The sequence below is a fragment of the Homalodisca vitripennis genome, chromosome 4 (assembly GCF_021130785.1).
Source record: "Homalodisca vitripennis isolate AUS2020 chromosome 4, UT_GWSS_2.1, whole genome shotgun sequence".
In the NCBI taxonomy this organism is placed as follows: Eukaryota; Metazoa; Arthropoda; class Insecta; order Hemiptera; family Cicadellidae; genus Homalodisca; species Homalodisca vitripennis.
Genome location: NC_060210.1, coordinates 67264647 through 67281522, shown reverse-complemented (window position 1 = coordinate 67281522; position 16876 = coordinate 67264647). Strand labels below are relative to the sequence as shown.

Here is a 16876-nt window from a genome sequence, read left to right as displayed (position 1 = left end):
TTATTTTCATACGTCTATACACCATTATGCAGTAACAGTAATGCTTGTCAATTCAAAACACTGTTTATTTACTAAGTCGCAGATTACTCGTTAAGTAGTCTATGATGCCCCATCTAGCTTGGACGAGTCCAAAGGTTGCGATCCAGATGGTATTCCTCCGACTGTTTTTAAATTCTGTGCTGTCTGTCTTGGTTACGGATTTGTTTAATGCATCATTGGAGTCTTGAGTGTTTCTGAAAGTACCTACTTGAAACTGAGTTTGTTACACAACTAGTCAAGTTAAACTCAATGGAGAATACAATGAATTGCAGGCCTGCAGTGATAAAATCTACGCTTGCTAAAGTATTTGAAAAAATAATACTAAATGGAATTCATCCAGTATTTACCAACTGGATTTCCACTCAACAGCATGTTTCTGTGCAAGGAGATCCACTGTAACGAGCCTTGTAACCCAACAATTTAGTGTAGTGGAGGCTTTCTCGGGGAGAAGACAACTGAATGCAATCTACTTTAGCAAAGCATTCGACAAAGTTGATCATTAGACTCTAAATGTTAAGCTTGAAGCCTATGGTATTGTTGGGTAATACTGTTATGGCTGAGGTGCTATCTGGCTTATAGAAAACTTATAGTGAACTTTGATGGTTTGACTCCATAGCATGTTCAGGGGTCCCTCAGGGTTCTCACCTTAGCTTTTTGTTGTTCAATCTGTTTATAAATTACATCACAGTCAAGCTGTAAGTACATTGCCTTTGTTTGCTGATGCCATTAAGCTTTTTTACAAGATTAGAGATATGAGTGATTGTTATTTATTACAGGATGGTAGACATTAGGTTGAAATGAAATGAAAAATGTCTTTATTAGAGGCGAAGTTAGGACTATAAAGTCCTCTCTACCACTTAACCCCATAAAAATAAAAACTAACATATATATGTATACATTTATAACTAAAAATAATTCTATTTATTTACATTACACATTAAATGAATCTTAAAATAAAAAAGCATCAATAATTAATGTCACTTTATACAAATTTACAATACTATTGCACGCATTCATTCAACTTGCATTCAATTGCAAGTACCGCACTGCAAAGCCGCCAACCGCTATACCCCCTGAGCCCCCAGCATCAAGGCCCTGACCTCTCCATTGCATTGGTGTAAGCAGAACAGTATGGCTTTAAATCTGACAAAATGCTCTGTTGTGTCCTTTCACAGGGAAAAGCCTCCAGTTACATGTGATTATTATATATCAAGATACCTACTGAACCAGCAGTCATTAGAATAAGACAGGGTAGGTTTTCTTTGCCATGATTTAATTCCTGTTGAGCGTGTGCGTAGTGCACTTGCTTTGAGAATAATAGGAATACTGTCAGGTCTCTCGCTTTGTAAATGGTCCAACGTCATTAAAAGCCATATATTGTGTACACATCCGCTCTATTTTGTAATATTCTTCAACCGTAGGGTCCCTTCATCAGATTTACCATAGGTAAGAACTTCAGCGAGTTCAGACAAATTTGTAGAATTGTTGGCTACAAGTCTATGTTGGGATACAACTATAATTAAATACAAGACAGACTTGAAAAAAGACCTAAATTTGAACTCTCTGGAGGCCAGAAGGTACGCTCAAGATCATATACGATCATATATATATATATATATATATATATATATATAATATATATATATATATATATACATAGCATATATATATATATATATAGTTATTTTACAAGCTTGTCGATAATTTGATAATTTCTTCACTTCTTTTGGAACGTGTGAACTTTAGATGTCATTGGCGTTTAAGATCCTTGGAGCTGTTTGAGAGAAGGCACCATTCATCTTTTCTGGAGTCCAATATACTACGGCTGGGCAATTGCATCTTAAGGCACCTGGATTTTTTAAAATTTATTTACTTTATGGGCGGTATGTGGTTTTTCACTGTGAGCTATATTTTTACTGAGAAATTTTAGTTATGTATTTTGTTGTTATCCACCACTGTTGAATTTTATAGTTAATATTTAACAAGCTTATTGCTGTGAGGTAGATATCAATACTGTACACATTAGAAATATGTAAGTTGGAAGTAAGGATAATAGAGAAACTAGAATAATCAAACTAACAAATTCCTTTAAGAACTACATTTGTGTCATTATACACAAGTATGTTCATTTCCAAGATAATATAACATGGCAAGTATTACAAACGGCGCATCCGAACTCTATGTCAACCTTTCCAAATATTTTTTCCCGGACCAAAGATAATTTTTAATCGGTCTCTTCCACATTAAAGTCCTCACATTCATTAATCACCCAAACAGACATTATATTACTTTTAAACGCTTTTAAATTTAAGAATGGTTTATTTTATTGAGTTGATATTTTGTATATATTGTTATATAGCCCATATCTATAGTTAAAGAAACATTATATTTTAGGCTTTGAGAATATTATATTTTTGAATAATTTTATAAATTTGTAAGACGTTGAAAGGGAAATGTTCAGCCTGATTTTGAAGACTATTTTTCCTGTATTGGACACTATAAGATGACAAAAAAGAGTAAATACATTTTAAAAATACTGACCGTATTTCGCTATTAAAGTTTTTTATTCTTACTTTATGAAAAAGTTGAGATTTCGCTAACAACAATAGTTAGAACCTTTTAATGAAAGCAAAAACTCCAACTTATCAGGGTTGTAGTTGGTAATTTTACAGGCCTTTGAGTGGAAAAGTTCTGTTAAATGGTTGTTAGAGTATGAAGCTTGATTATGAATAATCATTAATCAAGGGGTTGTTAGAGTTCTAGCTAGAATCCTTGATTATAAATCCATAATACAGTCTATAATCTAGTTCCAATTTCTGATTTGGTATAATTGCAATGTTTCATCAATTAATATATGTTAACAAATTTATCTAAGTTTATTTAATAATCCCTTTAAGAAAATAGTTTTTTTTTCTTTATTTAACGATTTAAGATCTCCTTCTATTCAGTTATAATTTTATTTCGGGTTAATTACACAGAGTTCATCATCACTTGTCATAATAATATTACATACACCAATATTAATTAAATTTGCATTACTCTTTGGGTTCATGTTGTATTATCAGCTTATCTACAAATGTGCCATGTGATTTAATAAAATAAGGAACAACATAGCAAATAAAAACAAAACAACCCAAACAAACAATAAACTTTAATGTCAAACCGTCAATAACTATAATATTATTGTGAAGTGGCTTTATGCTCGTCGGTTAGGCCTAATGATGGGTGACTTAATCAAATCAACAGTTTTAGCCACTTATCAGCAATAAACAATTTCTAATCTTGCATTTTATTAACAGTGCCATTCATACATTTTTTGAAAAGAAGTTTACATCTCAGGCTTAGTTATGAATAAATTTAATCAGTCCCCAATATTTTGAATTTAATACAAAACCAAACAAAGATTGAGTCTTTACTCTTATAACTGAGTAACTGATAACAAATTTTGAATCACTAAAAGGGGATCACTGATTTATTTCTTATTTAGTCTCTTCTCTTTATTTTAAAATGAATAAGCAATCTCCAGGAAGAAATACCGATAATAAAAATCATGGTAGTGATTCAACTGAAGAGAAATCTTCATGTCCTATTTGTTTTAAAAACTTTACAGTGTCACAAATTGAAGCACATGTAAATCGGTGTCTATTTCTATCATCTGGTTCAACAAGTAATGAAAAGAAGATTGCATTTGGTAGCATAAGCCTTCAAGAGAAAAGACATCACGAGGAAACAGAGTGTACATATAGTCCAAAGAAATTGAAAGAGGAAAATGTGGAATCAGTTTATCCTTCTTGTTCTCAAAATGTTAAAGTAAGTTTTAGAATAGAGGTAGAATATCATTAACATGCAATTAATTGTTTTCATTTGTAGATACAGAGGATGCAGGAAGGAAAATTGCTCACGCGGCCTATATTGATTTTAATGACTACCCCTGTGATATAAAAAATTCACTATTTAACCCCTCATGAGCTTTGGACTAGGCCTAGCTAGTATAGTTTCATAGGTTGAGACAAATGGCAGTATCTAGTACTCATATTGTAATCTAATATGTGTTGGGTGATTATTGTACTGCAGAAATTATATTCTTAGTTTGTTGTAAAGGTAGGCTGTAGTTCCATAAGAATGTAGAATTAATTAAGTGGCCTACATTTCAGTAGTGCAAGATGATGCCAACGCTGCATCCAACACTCAAATTATTCATAATCATGATTATCAAATCATTCACGAGTAACGGATCCTCACTATAACTACTTATACTAAACCAAATTACATTATAGGTATTTGAAACAGCAGTATAGTTTGGCCTTTTTGTATCTTAAAAGTAGTATTTTTAATATAGCTATCTAAGCTATATGTATGTTTATAAAATGTAAGAAACAATATAGTGTAACATTTACTTTTTATTATTTTGAGGAATAAACGTTTGTGAGAAATAAAATATATACATCGCCATTGTACTTGCGGCCATTACAGATGGACAGTATTAGTGTCTGTAACCTAATCAGTGGTAACCTATTACCGGGATCCTGTTATTTCAGTAACAGTTGGGTTGAATGATGTGGTGTTTTCATACTGACTTTCTGGTATAAGGTTACCAGTAACAGCTAAGGTAATTTTGTGCTAGCAATGAGGCTTGTAGTGGAAATTTTATATTGTGGAATGTTATGTTATTACGCAACATAGGTAGGTTTAGATTAGGTTATCGTGTGTTACCAGTAGTACCAAAGTTAAAGATAACCTTTACAAGCACTCAAGTGATCTGAGCTTGAATTTAGGTACTATCTCAAGGGATGTTTTTCTTTATTTGCCAGAAGTGTGGGGTGTCACCAGGCGCATTTCCGATCGGTACTTTCCCGACGTCAAATCACAAGACAGATTGTACAACGTTATCTGACTTTGGAGAAGTTGGATGTGATCTAAGGTCGGGAAAGTACTGATCGGAAATGCCCCCTTGCCATCAATGTGGGTTTCGGTGGCACCTCCCTGCACTTCTGTCAAATAAAGTAAAACATCGCTTGAGATAGTGGCCAAACTCAAGCTCGGATCATGTTAACATAGTAACAGATTACATGAACGTAATATCTCAACACTTTATTTTGTTATAGGTTATTGATAAGTAACAGTATTTTTTATCTCCAGCAGCCATTATTCAAATACCATGCACATGACGTAACTGCTTGAATGAATTGGGAAATAATGTCTAACTGAATTACGAGGAGTATTTGAAAAATAAGGTTCCCATGATTTTTTAAAAAATACAGCTCTATATTTCTACTTAGTGTTATACATCAATTTAAAACTTAAAAGTTAAGTTTTTTTCCACATAATCACAGTTTCTGTCCAAACAATTTTGTGGACGATGCTCCAACTTTTCTATCCCCATGTTGTAGGATTCTGCCACCAATCCTTTGAGGAATCGAATAACCTCTTCCTTGACTTCATCATAGGTACTGAAGCGTTTGCCACCCAAGTGTTCCTTTAATTTTGGGAATAAGTGATAATCACTTGGGGCTAGGTCTGGGCTGTAGGGGGGATGGGGCACAATAGTCCAGCCAAAATTTGTAAGCAGTTCTTGAGTTTGATGTGAGACATGAGGTCGAGCATTGTCATGGAGAAGCCTCACACCACTGGACAATCTTCCTCTCTGGCGGTTCTGGATCGCACTGGAAATCTCAGGAATAAGCAAAGCAAGTTCGTGAATGGTGATTCTCTGATCTTCAAGCAATATTGTCTCAACTTTTTGAACAACTCCATCTGAAACTGAAGGCCGTCCACTTCGGTTTTCATCATGAATTTCCGTGCGGCCTTCACTAAATTCTCTACATCATTTCCGAACGTGTTGAACAGATATGCACTTTTCCCCAAAAACTTTGATTAACTAACGATGAATTTCAATAGGTGAAATCTGTTTTGCATTTAAAAAAACGTATCACAGCACGAATTTTGTATCTGGCGGTAACAACGATAGGGAGCTCCATCTTCGAAGGCAGCTAGACCAGCACTGTTGGACGTAGCGAGGCGCGAGTGGTATGGATAGAGAGAGGGACAGCTGATGAGTAAGACAGTGTTGCCAGATTTTCCCCAACATATCGCATTCTGTCTCGGCGGCATAGGGAACCTTACTTTTCTAATACCCCTCGTATGTTTTGTAGTTTTGTATTATGAAAAAATAAAGGCACGCTGGAACGTCTGATTCAAGAAGAATTAAGTCTCATGAGCAACTGGTGTCATGGGAAAGGTCTACGGATCATCCCATCTGAAACAAATATGATAACCTTTACCAGGAAAAGAAAGTTCCAGCTAACACAGCCTGTCCTAGAAGGAATCAGAATAAAACAAAGGAAGTGAAATATCTGAGTATAATCCTGGATGAGGGGTTTACTTGGAACTCAAATATTGAGAACATAATATCCAAAGCGGCGATGGCCCTTGGGGCCTGCAAGAGACTCTTTGGGGATTGAAACCCAAAATAATGTACTGGATTTATGAAACTATAATAAAACTGATGGTCACATATGCTGCTTTAGTGTGGTGGCTGAAAGTAGAACAAACAACAGCTGCTAAGAGGCTACAGAGTGTTCAAAGGCTAGCTTGTTTAAGCATTACAGGAGCGATGAGCTCCTGCCCAACACTAGCAATTGAAGCGGTCCTGGGATACACTCCTCTGGGGCTGTATTAATACTACTTCCTTAGGAGGTCACATGAAGATAATGTAGGAATCTCCTGAGGCTGAAATGCTAACCAATGTGTCAGAAGCAATACTTCAAACAATACTCCTTTGAAAAACCATATACTGTCTCTATCCATGGAAGGGAGAAATGGATTAAAAAGGAAGTCTGCCCTACAAAAGGAGTCCTGTAGTTTTACACAAATGGTTCATGCCTTGACTCTAAGGCAGGATACAGAATATACTGACCAGGAGTTAACATTGCAGTGCCCCTGGGAAAACACGCCACGGTCTTCCAAGAGGAAGTTATAGCAATAGACTCATGCTCCAGAAGACTCATACAAATGAGGACAAAAGGAGTAAAATACTTGATACTATATGATAGTCAGGTTGCACTAAAGGCAAAAGGCACTTGATATCTGTTCATTTGACTTGACAGCAGTCTAGGAATGTAAGTATGCTCTAGCTGAGGTGGCTACGAATAACAGAGTAACACTCGGTTGTGTTCATGGAAATTAAAAAGCAGACATCCTTACCAAAAAGGGAGCGGAGTCTATAATGGTGAGGCCTGAGCCAGACTGCGGGATAGCTTTCTCCAACAGCGTAAAAGATTGGGTAAAGAGGATAAGAAACATTAATTGTAGAAGAGCCTCAGGATTAAAACTATCCAAAATGTCTCTCCTGACGCTAAAGGGTGGGCAGCTCTCCTAGATCAGAGTAAGGAGGATATTAGACTAATTAGGGGGATGTTGACAGGACATGGCCCCCTAAGGAAACATCTTATGAAGGTGGGCCTTAGCCAGACTGATGAATGCAGACTCTGTGGAGAAGAGGAGGAATCAGCAGAGCATATTTGGTTAGATTGTCCTGCCATCTCAAAAATTCGGAAAAGATTCCTGGGAGCGTATCTCCTCAGCCCCAAGGATATCAGAGAACAGGAGCCCTCAAATCTGATAGGCTTCTGTAAAAGCCTCGGACTTTGAGGACACAAAATTAAGTAAGGGAGGCGCAAAGGTCCTTTTAAGACTAAGTGTGGGGACAAACCGTCCTTTTCCCTTAAGAAATAAAATTGTATTATAATGAAGCTATATTTTTATATGTAAAAACTAACTCACAAAAAAAAACTAATAGTAATGCCTCCAATCATTAAAGCTGGCTGCGGCATTACGGTTCTGCCCTGCGCTGGTGGATTGAAACGAAATCATCCCTTGAGATAGTACCGAATCAGTAAAATGTTAAACCTTTTTAATTTTAATACATGCCAGCGTTCATATATACTTACAGATGTTTCAAAAACTTCTGCTAAATGCCAATGTCTGTGTATGTATGAATGTTTGTTGTAAAAATTCGATGGCGATAATTTTTTAATCCATTTATAATACGTTGGTATATAAACAATATTAGAATGAAACAAATTTTAAGAAAAAATTTTAAGTAAGATTAATTGTTTAGTTTAAAATTTAGTGTAAAACACAAAAAAGTAAAAATCAAGCATTCTAAAAACCAGCATAACTTTTACAGGTTTTAAAATATTAATCTAAACTTTTTATGTTTGTATTTAGTTTAATTTTCTCTTTCAATTGGCATTATTTTTTATAGTGGAACAATTTTTTAATTTCTCATTTGAAACCGAAAAAATATGCACTGGAAGTATTTTTATTATTTTATATTTTTTAAATTAAATTACATTTAAGGTAATATTTGTTAATTATTTTCCATTGCACTTTCAGTTTTATTTGTAAATAGATTTTTCAATTCAAGTGCTCACTTATTCAGAACACAGTGATAGTCTGTGTATTTTATAAACTGTGTTTTGTTTTTGTGCATAGTAGTATCAGTTGTTTTGAGGAAATGTTTTTTTTTTTCAAGTGCTATTTTGTATATGAAACTGGAAAAATTTTCGAAATACTTTTGGTAGGTACCATTGTTGTGTTTTTTTACGTGTAATAAATTAGCAGTATATACATGTTTTATGTATTGGTACTTTGTTATTATCTAGAGACCACTATTTTTGGAACAGTTTTTGTAACCGAAGATCTAAAAAAACTGCATTATTATTAGGAACAGACTTTATTTGACTAACTGTGAAAATTGCATGTCATTAGGAAGAGGTTTTGTTTTCTGTCTACCGAAAGTTAGTGATGTTGGTGAGAAGGCGGCCACTCTGTGTATTACTATCTATTATCCATATTAGTCTACCTATCTACTATTTGTTACAGGCTATACATAAATATGAATTATAAACATAAAAAGTTTAAAGTCGACATTTATGAGTGCTCACGTGATCTGAGCTTGAATTTAGGTACTATCTCGAGGGATATTTTTTTGCCAGAAGTGGGGGAAGGCTCCATCGAAGCCACGACCCAGAATGTCCAACTTTTTCAACTTTGTCAGATCATGTGAGCCTGGATAAAGGTTCTTTAACTTTTACTTCAAATATGGTACTACTAGTAACATAATTATTTATGATAACCTAATATGTTAATATATCGTGCTTAACCTGCTTATATCGTGTAATAACAAAGAAGTAGATAGCGACAGAGTGGCCTACTGTCGCCGACATAGCTTCATTATCGGAGGCAGAAAATAAGAACCGACTGTTGTAATGACATGTAATTTTCACAGTCAGTCAATTAAAGCCTGTTCTTTCTAAAATTGAAATTTGTTATGTCTCCAGTAAAAAAAAGTTCCAATAATAGTGGCCTCCAGATAATTCCAAAGTATCCATGTGTTTTTAACTAAACAATTTATCTGTAAATTAAATTTTAGTAAAATGTTATAAAATTGCTGAAATTGGCATTTTTCAGCAGTATTTTGAGAGAAATTTATGACATTTTTCTGACAATCGTTTTATAATGCTTCAACACTAACCCAAAAGGCTAATCACTAATGTTCATTAAATATTACACACTCACTTAACCATATTAAACCCATGTAAAACAAGAACATTACAGTGTATCCTCACTTTGAGGACAATGGCAGCCACATTTGATGCAAAAGAAAAGGATTGTAAAATTCCACGTCGAACTAAGAATGAGACAAGATCATAATGTCATTCTAACAATAAAAAAACTTGATTGATCACCTACTACACATGTTGTCCTTAGGTGATACACAATTCTAATACACAATAGCTAATGGCAATGACAAAACATCTTTATTGTGAAATGTACAGCGCAGTAAAATGTGACCAATCACAAAGCGGGAAAAAACAATTTAATTACAAGATGTGCAAATATCATGTGTATTAGTAAATAAATATATGAGCACAGAGAAAAATACTGAGGAATATACTAACAATCAAATTTCACCATTTTGATCGAAACTGTTGCAAAATTGTTGAAAAAGAGGAAAAGTACTGAAAAACTCTTACGCCATTGGTAACCCTACTCTGACCTCTAAAATTCATTGTGTGAATATTGGTATCCCGATTGACCCCTCCACCAATACCTACTCTTCCTTAGCTTGTTTGTTATAATTCCCCCCTCTCCACTTAGAAACCCTGATTCCCCTCAGTCCCTTTGGTCAATGGATTATTTCAAATGTAAATTAAATTTTAAACATATCAATTTTTGTGCAATATATGAATCATGCCCGCCTAAAAATTCTTTCTGAAAATGAAAATGTACTATTTTAAGAAATTTATAGAAGTGGTTTTTGATCATTACAAAAAACGTGGCACATTATACAGTAATATTTCCAGTAATTCTCTACAACTTCAGTTGCATTACAATTGAAATATATTGCAAAGTGAATGTTTTTATTACATATCAGTTGTAAACGGGTGTCAGAAAAACAAACTGATTAGTTACATAATAATAGTTTCTTGTTCATCACCAGCAAGGTGGGTTATTGATATAACACTGCTGATGGTAAAGGCATTCCAATTGTCATGACATGTAATTTTCACAGTAAGTCAAATAAAGTCTGTTGTTTCTATTAATGTAGATTTTTTTATGATCTTCTGTAATAAAACCTTTTCTAAAAATAGAGGCATCCAGATAATACCAAAATACCATTGGAATATTGCAAAATATGTCAGAAGTCAGAAGTCAGCATGCTTTATTCATGAACTTTAAGTACAGAATTTGCGTCATAAATTAATAAAAAACAACATATACTATCAATAACAATAGTAAATAGAATGGTGAAAAATGTTTCTTCTAGAGGATCAAAATTCCTGTGATTGTCGCCATCCGTAAAACTCAGTCATGGAGTAAAATGGGTGGTCAAGAAGCCAGTTCTTCAGCAAGTGACGAAACTGTTGAATGCTTGCAGTCTTCAGCTCTGGAGGAAGGACATTCCACATTCTGGCACCTGCATAGCTGGGTTTCTTCTCAGTCATTGTGCGATGGTGTGTAGGAAGGCTGTAATTGGCTGACTGTCTTGTGCTGTAGTCATGAATCTGAGCTGCGGTTCTTATGGGGCTTAATGATTTTAGATGTGAGTATGTTACAACTTCCAAGATATACAGATTTACTACAGTCAGGATTTTTAGGTCTTTGTATTTGTTTCTGCAAGTTTCTCTTGACTGGAGATCTCCAAGTATTCTTATAGCACGTTTTTGGAGCAAGAGCACTCGTTCTAGATTACCCCTTGTAGTTGCTCCCCATACTTCAATACCATAGCGTAAATGGGTCTCGAACAGGCTGTAATAGGCGATCTTGGCTGTATCCACGTCACAGATGTTCTTAATCCTGCGAATTACAAACAGGCTTACACTTAGCTTGTTGCACAGGAGATCGATGTGGGGGGTTCAGGAGAGGCTTTCATCAATTGTTACTCCCAAGTATTTGGCAACAGTAACTTCTTCAAGGTCAGGTAACTTGCCTACAGCCTCTCTGTGCTTGCCTAAAATAAGTTGCTTAGTTTTTGTCTCATTTACAACGAGGTCGTTCCTATGGCAATACTGAATTGCCATGTTAAGAGCAATATAAGAGGTCACTTCAAGATGTTTTGGATTATTGTTGCCCAAAAGCAATACAGTGTCATCTGCATACATTAGTGATCTGCAATAGTCTTTTAGATATCTTGGAAAGTCATTGGTAAATAAAATGAAAAGTACTGGACCCAGTACAGACCCTTGAGGAACTCCCCGTGTGATGCTTTTTGGTTCAGATTTGATTTGTTGCATAATCCCCTTGCTATTATGCATAAGTTCAACCATTTGGCACCGCCCTGTCAGGTAACTGTGAAACCAGTTATAGGCAGTCCCTGTTACACCTATCGCACTAAGCTTAGCCATGAGGTGTTCGTGGCTGAGGCAATCGAAAGCCTTGCTATAATCTAGTAGAATAGCAGTGGTGGTGTTGCCATCTTCAAGTTCATCAATAAGGAATTCTACCAGACAGATTAGGGCGGTGGTTGTTGACTTGCCTTTCAGAAATCCATGTTGCTGGGTTGTAAGGAGTTCATTTGTCGTTACATGGTCTATGAGTCTGGTTAGTGTCAGTTTTTCAATTATTTTAGAGAATGTTGGAACTAGAGAAATCGGTCGATAATTTGAGGCTTGGGTTGGGGATCCCTGTTTGAACAATGGGTAGACTTTGGCCATTTTTAGAGCAGATGGGAAGTTTCCAGACAAAAAAGATTTGTTTACTATGTCTACTATGGGGTCAATTAGCTCTTCTTTACAAGTTTTTAAAAGCTTTGCTGAGATTCCATCATAGCCTGATGAAGTTTTTGGTTTCAGACTATCCATAACTCGAGACACCTCCTGTCTGGTTGTTTGGTAGAGGTCTAATACAGGAATATCTGGATTTTCAACTGGTAGTAACATTGCTTGGCCAGTAGTTTGTCCATTATTATGGATTGTGTCATCAGCTATGTTGACAAAAAAGTTGTTCATATAGTCTGCCATCTTTATTGGGTCAGATGAGAGTGTACCTTGTATGTCAAGTTCAGTCGGGAGGTTTATTTTTTCTTTAGGTTTTCTTTCCGAGTTGATTACCCTCCATAAAGCTTTTGTCTTATTATCAGCTTCGGCCACAGCGTTTTTTGTGGCCTGTTGTCTAAGTAGTCTTAATCTCAAGTCATATTCCTTTTTTATCGCTGATGCATTTCTCTTATGCTCTTCACTACCTGTTGCATTGTATTGGTCTTGGGCCTTAACCAGCATTCCTTTTAGGTGAATTGTTGTAGGGTCATTTAACATTAATTTACTTCGCTTTGGCATTGTTCTTGATTTAACCATCGGACAAGCCTCGTTCATTACATCAGTCAGTATCTGAAGAAATCTGTTGTAGGCATCGTTAACCTCCAGAGAACTGTAGACTTCTGTCCAGTCTTGTTGGCCGAGACATGTTTTGAGCTTATAAAGATTTCTGTTGTTTATGTGCCTACGCTCCATGGTAGAAGGTGCCTGGAGTTTTGTGCTGTTCAGCTTTAGTGTGCATAGTTGGCCTGTGTGATCGGAAATTCCTGTGTTAATGACATGAACATCAAGCTCCTCTTGTGGGAGGTTTGTGCAAACACAGTCAATGGAGGTTCTTGAAGTTGGTGTAATCCTTGTGGGTGGTAAATCGAGTCTCTCCATATCATGGCTTTTTAGGATGTCTTGCATTAGGATGTAGTCATGCTTTTTATCTAGTGAATCTATGTTAATGTCGCCCATGAAGATGACACGATGCTTTTCGGACTGTATTTTTTGAAGGATCTGAGCTATGATTTCCAGGCCTTGAATCAAGTTTCTGTTTGTTCTGTACACACCTATAATGAAGGTGGTAATTTTTCCTATTTTGATTTTAATGACTGCCACTTCACACAATAGCTCAATGCACTGGTCATGAACATTTATTGCTTCAATTTTCTCCTGAAGCAACTCTTTTGCATAGATGGCAACACCTCCTTTTAAGAAAGTTGTCCTGCTGAATTCTGCTACTAATTTGTAGCCTATCAGTCTTGTGTTTAGCAGGACCTCTCTTTTTAGTCCATGTTCTGTTATGATGACTAAGTCAGGGTTTGTTGTGTCTAGAAGGGCATTCATCTTGTCAATTTTGTTAGAAATTCGATCTACGTTCTGATGTAGCACGGTGAGAGTTTTGCTACTTGAAAGCCTATTGTTTTTCTTTTGTAAAATTTTGTTTTGAATCGTTTCAATATGGGGTGAGTTTTGTCTAAAAAACTACTTTTTTCCACTAAAGGGGTTGTTTCGTTGAATTCAGAGCTATTGGCAAGATCGCCCTGCAGTAAGGTAGGCTTAAGTGTGGTGCAGGATTCCCTCCAGTTTGTTATTAAGTCCTTGTAGAAGTCTATGTGCTTTATAAAAAACTCCTCATGACTTTCATTTTGTAATCTTTTAAAAGTATTCATTGGTGGGGTTTTGCTGAGCACAGAGCCTCTTTCAGGGATTTTATAGGCCTTATTGTCTGATGGAATAGGATTTTTAGGTTGATGATTTAGACTTAAACTCAGAGATTGTCTGTCTTTCCCAGTCTCAACTTCATCCAGTTTGTTGGTCGGAGTTTGTCTGTCTCTCCCAGTGTCATGTTTATCAAATTCATCATCACTTGCTATTATAGACAGTTTTTTTGTCGGGGTTTGACTGATTCCCCCAGTCAATTCTGTTGCCTGTGGAGTTGTCAAGAGGCTAGAGCTCCTTGTCAAAGCTGTTATAGACAGTTTTTTTGTTGGGGTTTGGCTGATTCCCCCTGTTGATTCTGTTGCCTGTGGAGTTGTCGAGAGGTTGAAAATTCTAGTCTGAGCTGTTGTAGACAGTTTTTTTGTCGGGGTTTGACTGATTCCCCCAGTTAATTCAGTAGGCTTTGGAGTTGTCGAGAGGCTGGAGTCTCCTGTCAATGATGTTTTGGACCCTGGGTCCTCTGTCATTAGAGGTATCGTGATGGCTATGTTTTTTAAATTTCTATTAAGTTCTGTAATGGATTGCACCATCTGGTCCTGTTTCTCTTTAATGAGATCCAGATCTAGGAGGAGGGTAACATTTGTTGGAGGTGAGTTTATATGAATAGTTTGGGTTCCAACATCTACAGAGGTTTTTATAACATTAGTGTGACTTTTTTCTGCTGAATGTTTAAGTTTGGCAATTAATTTTTCTTGCTCATTGATTTTAAGTGAGTAGTTAGTGAGAATTTCAGATTGTTTAATGTCATGTTCCTCAAAAATTGTTTGGACATCAATTTTATCTTGTTTAGACTTACTAAGTTGCTGTTCCAATTCTTCCATTTGACTTAGTAGAGTTTCAATTTTTTGTTCATATTTATTCTCCCTTGTAGTGAGTTCTTCAATTTTTGCTTCCATACAGAGTAAGTTAGTTTTGAGTACAGTTACTTGGCAATTCAAATTATTGTTATTTCTCTTGAGATCAATATTTTCTTGTAATAAAAAAGATCCGGCTTCGGCAGCTAGTGTCAGGGATGTTTCTAAATCCTGTTCTTCCAATTTTCCATGGTCCTGCAGTTTTGTCTTCATTTTTTCTAACTTAAAATCTACAAGAGAGGAGTTCAAGATATCTGGAGAGCTATTTTGAATATTACTACTTCCAAGTCCTTGAATCGGACTACTAAGGATGTCACAATTTGATGAAGTTGAGTCATTAATTTCTACTGTAGGACACAGTTGTTGGTTACCTCTACACAGAGTGCATTTCCATAAGTCAATTTCGTCAGCACCCCATTTTTTCAAGTTCTTCTCAAGTATGTTCTGACATCCTGCATGATACCATTTTTGACATTGACCAGTGCATTTTATTCCTGAAAACCTAACACCAATGTCACAGGTGCCACACGGGTATTTTGGAGGCATTTTCCCAGAAAAGTATGAAAAATTGTGTAATTTAATATAGGCTTTCCAATTGTGGTTTAATTGTCAGAGTATAAATGAATGAATTACTGTATATTATTTGATTTAGATGTGCTAATCAACTGCTTTGTCAGATAGTGAAAAAAATAAGAGAAGTTTGTCAAAAACACATAGACCTAAAAACTCTTGATTAAATGGCAATCAAGTGCCGTGTCAATAGTATGAGTACAGCAGCTGGCTGTATTGCTGTAGGTCAGCGCTGACAATGCTGACAAGGTATGGGAATGTATTTATGAACAGCTTGTGAAACTTTTGGAATAAATTGGTTACATCAACCAACACCACTATTGTTTTAGGCCTGGAAGAAGTACTGTTACAGCTTAAGTCAATATTGAAAGCTGAAACATTGGAAGACACTGGTTGAATTCATGGCCATTAAAAAGGACTTTACATTGCATCTTACACAGCCTAGTAAACTTTAGTTATTTATATTTTCAATGTGCAAAATATAGAATTAATAATTGCTTCTGTTGTTATCTATATGCAAGTGAGCTGTACATAGAGATTGTTCTAGTGGTGGCAGGTGTTTAAATATTATGTGAAGCAGCAATATTGCTTGATGAATAAATTTTTCTGCTCCGTCATCAACGAAATTGAAAGGAAGATAAGGTGTCTGGAGCTAAGAGATAAAGGAATATCTCCCATTAAATAGTGAGTATGGGGGTCCACACTACACCGTGTGAAAGGGTATTGAATAAATCTAAATTAACTTGGAAGTAAAACATTTCATTACTGTAAGTTTAATTGCTGTATATGTAATTTTTAATAATTTTTTCTGGGAGGGGTTCTATCCTTCTTATCCCCCACTTAGTTATGCGACTGTTACTAGTGGTGAGTAATAATTGACATTGTTAATAAAGATATAGATTATGATAGATTTATAGAGCTATTAGTATATTTTACAGTTGGTAATTTGTTGCTGCAGGTTGTTACTAAGTTGGCTCAAGTGGAAGGATCTGTCCCATTGGCCGAACAAATGCGTCCTTCATCTTTCCAAGAATACATCGGACAAGCTCATGTGTTGGGACATAACACAATTCTTCGTTCGTTGCTTAACAATAACGAAGTGCCCAGCATGATACTTTGGGGCCCTCCAGGCTGCGGAAAGGTACTAATTATTATAGATTAACATTTAAATTTTGTCAAACTTACTTCCAATAAATCATTTTGTTTATTTTGACATTAAACAAAATTGTCACAAATTACTATTTTACATTTTTTAAGTAGTTTAAAACTATCCCTGTATGTTAAACTAAACTTATTATTTTTAATCACAATAAACATAGTTATTTTAAGTTTAAGTTAACAGATTTCCAAATTCAAAGCAAATGTGTAGAATCAGTGTTACTACCC

General features: G+C 35.5%; 1 protein-coding gene across 1 annotated transcript in view; it reads left to right on the top strand.

The window, feature by feature from the left end:
* Positions 1 to 3139: 3139 nt before the first annotated feature.
* LOC124359443 (ATPase WRNIP1-like) overlaps positions 3140 to 16876 on the top strand; it is a 34986-nt gene continuing 21249 nt past the window's right edge. The window contains exons 1-2 of the mRNA XM_046812187.1: positions 3140 to 3849; positions 16449 to 16631. Of these exons, the coding sequence (XP_046668143.1) occupies positions 3547 to 3849; positions 16449 to 16631 (486 nt within the window). The 5' untranslated portion in view covers positions 3140 to 3546. The remainder of the gene's footprint in view (positions 3850 to 16448; positions 16632 to 16876) is intronic.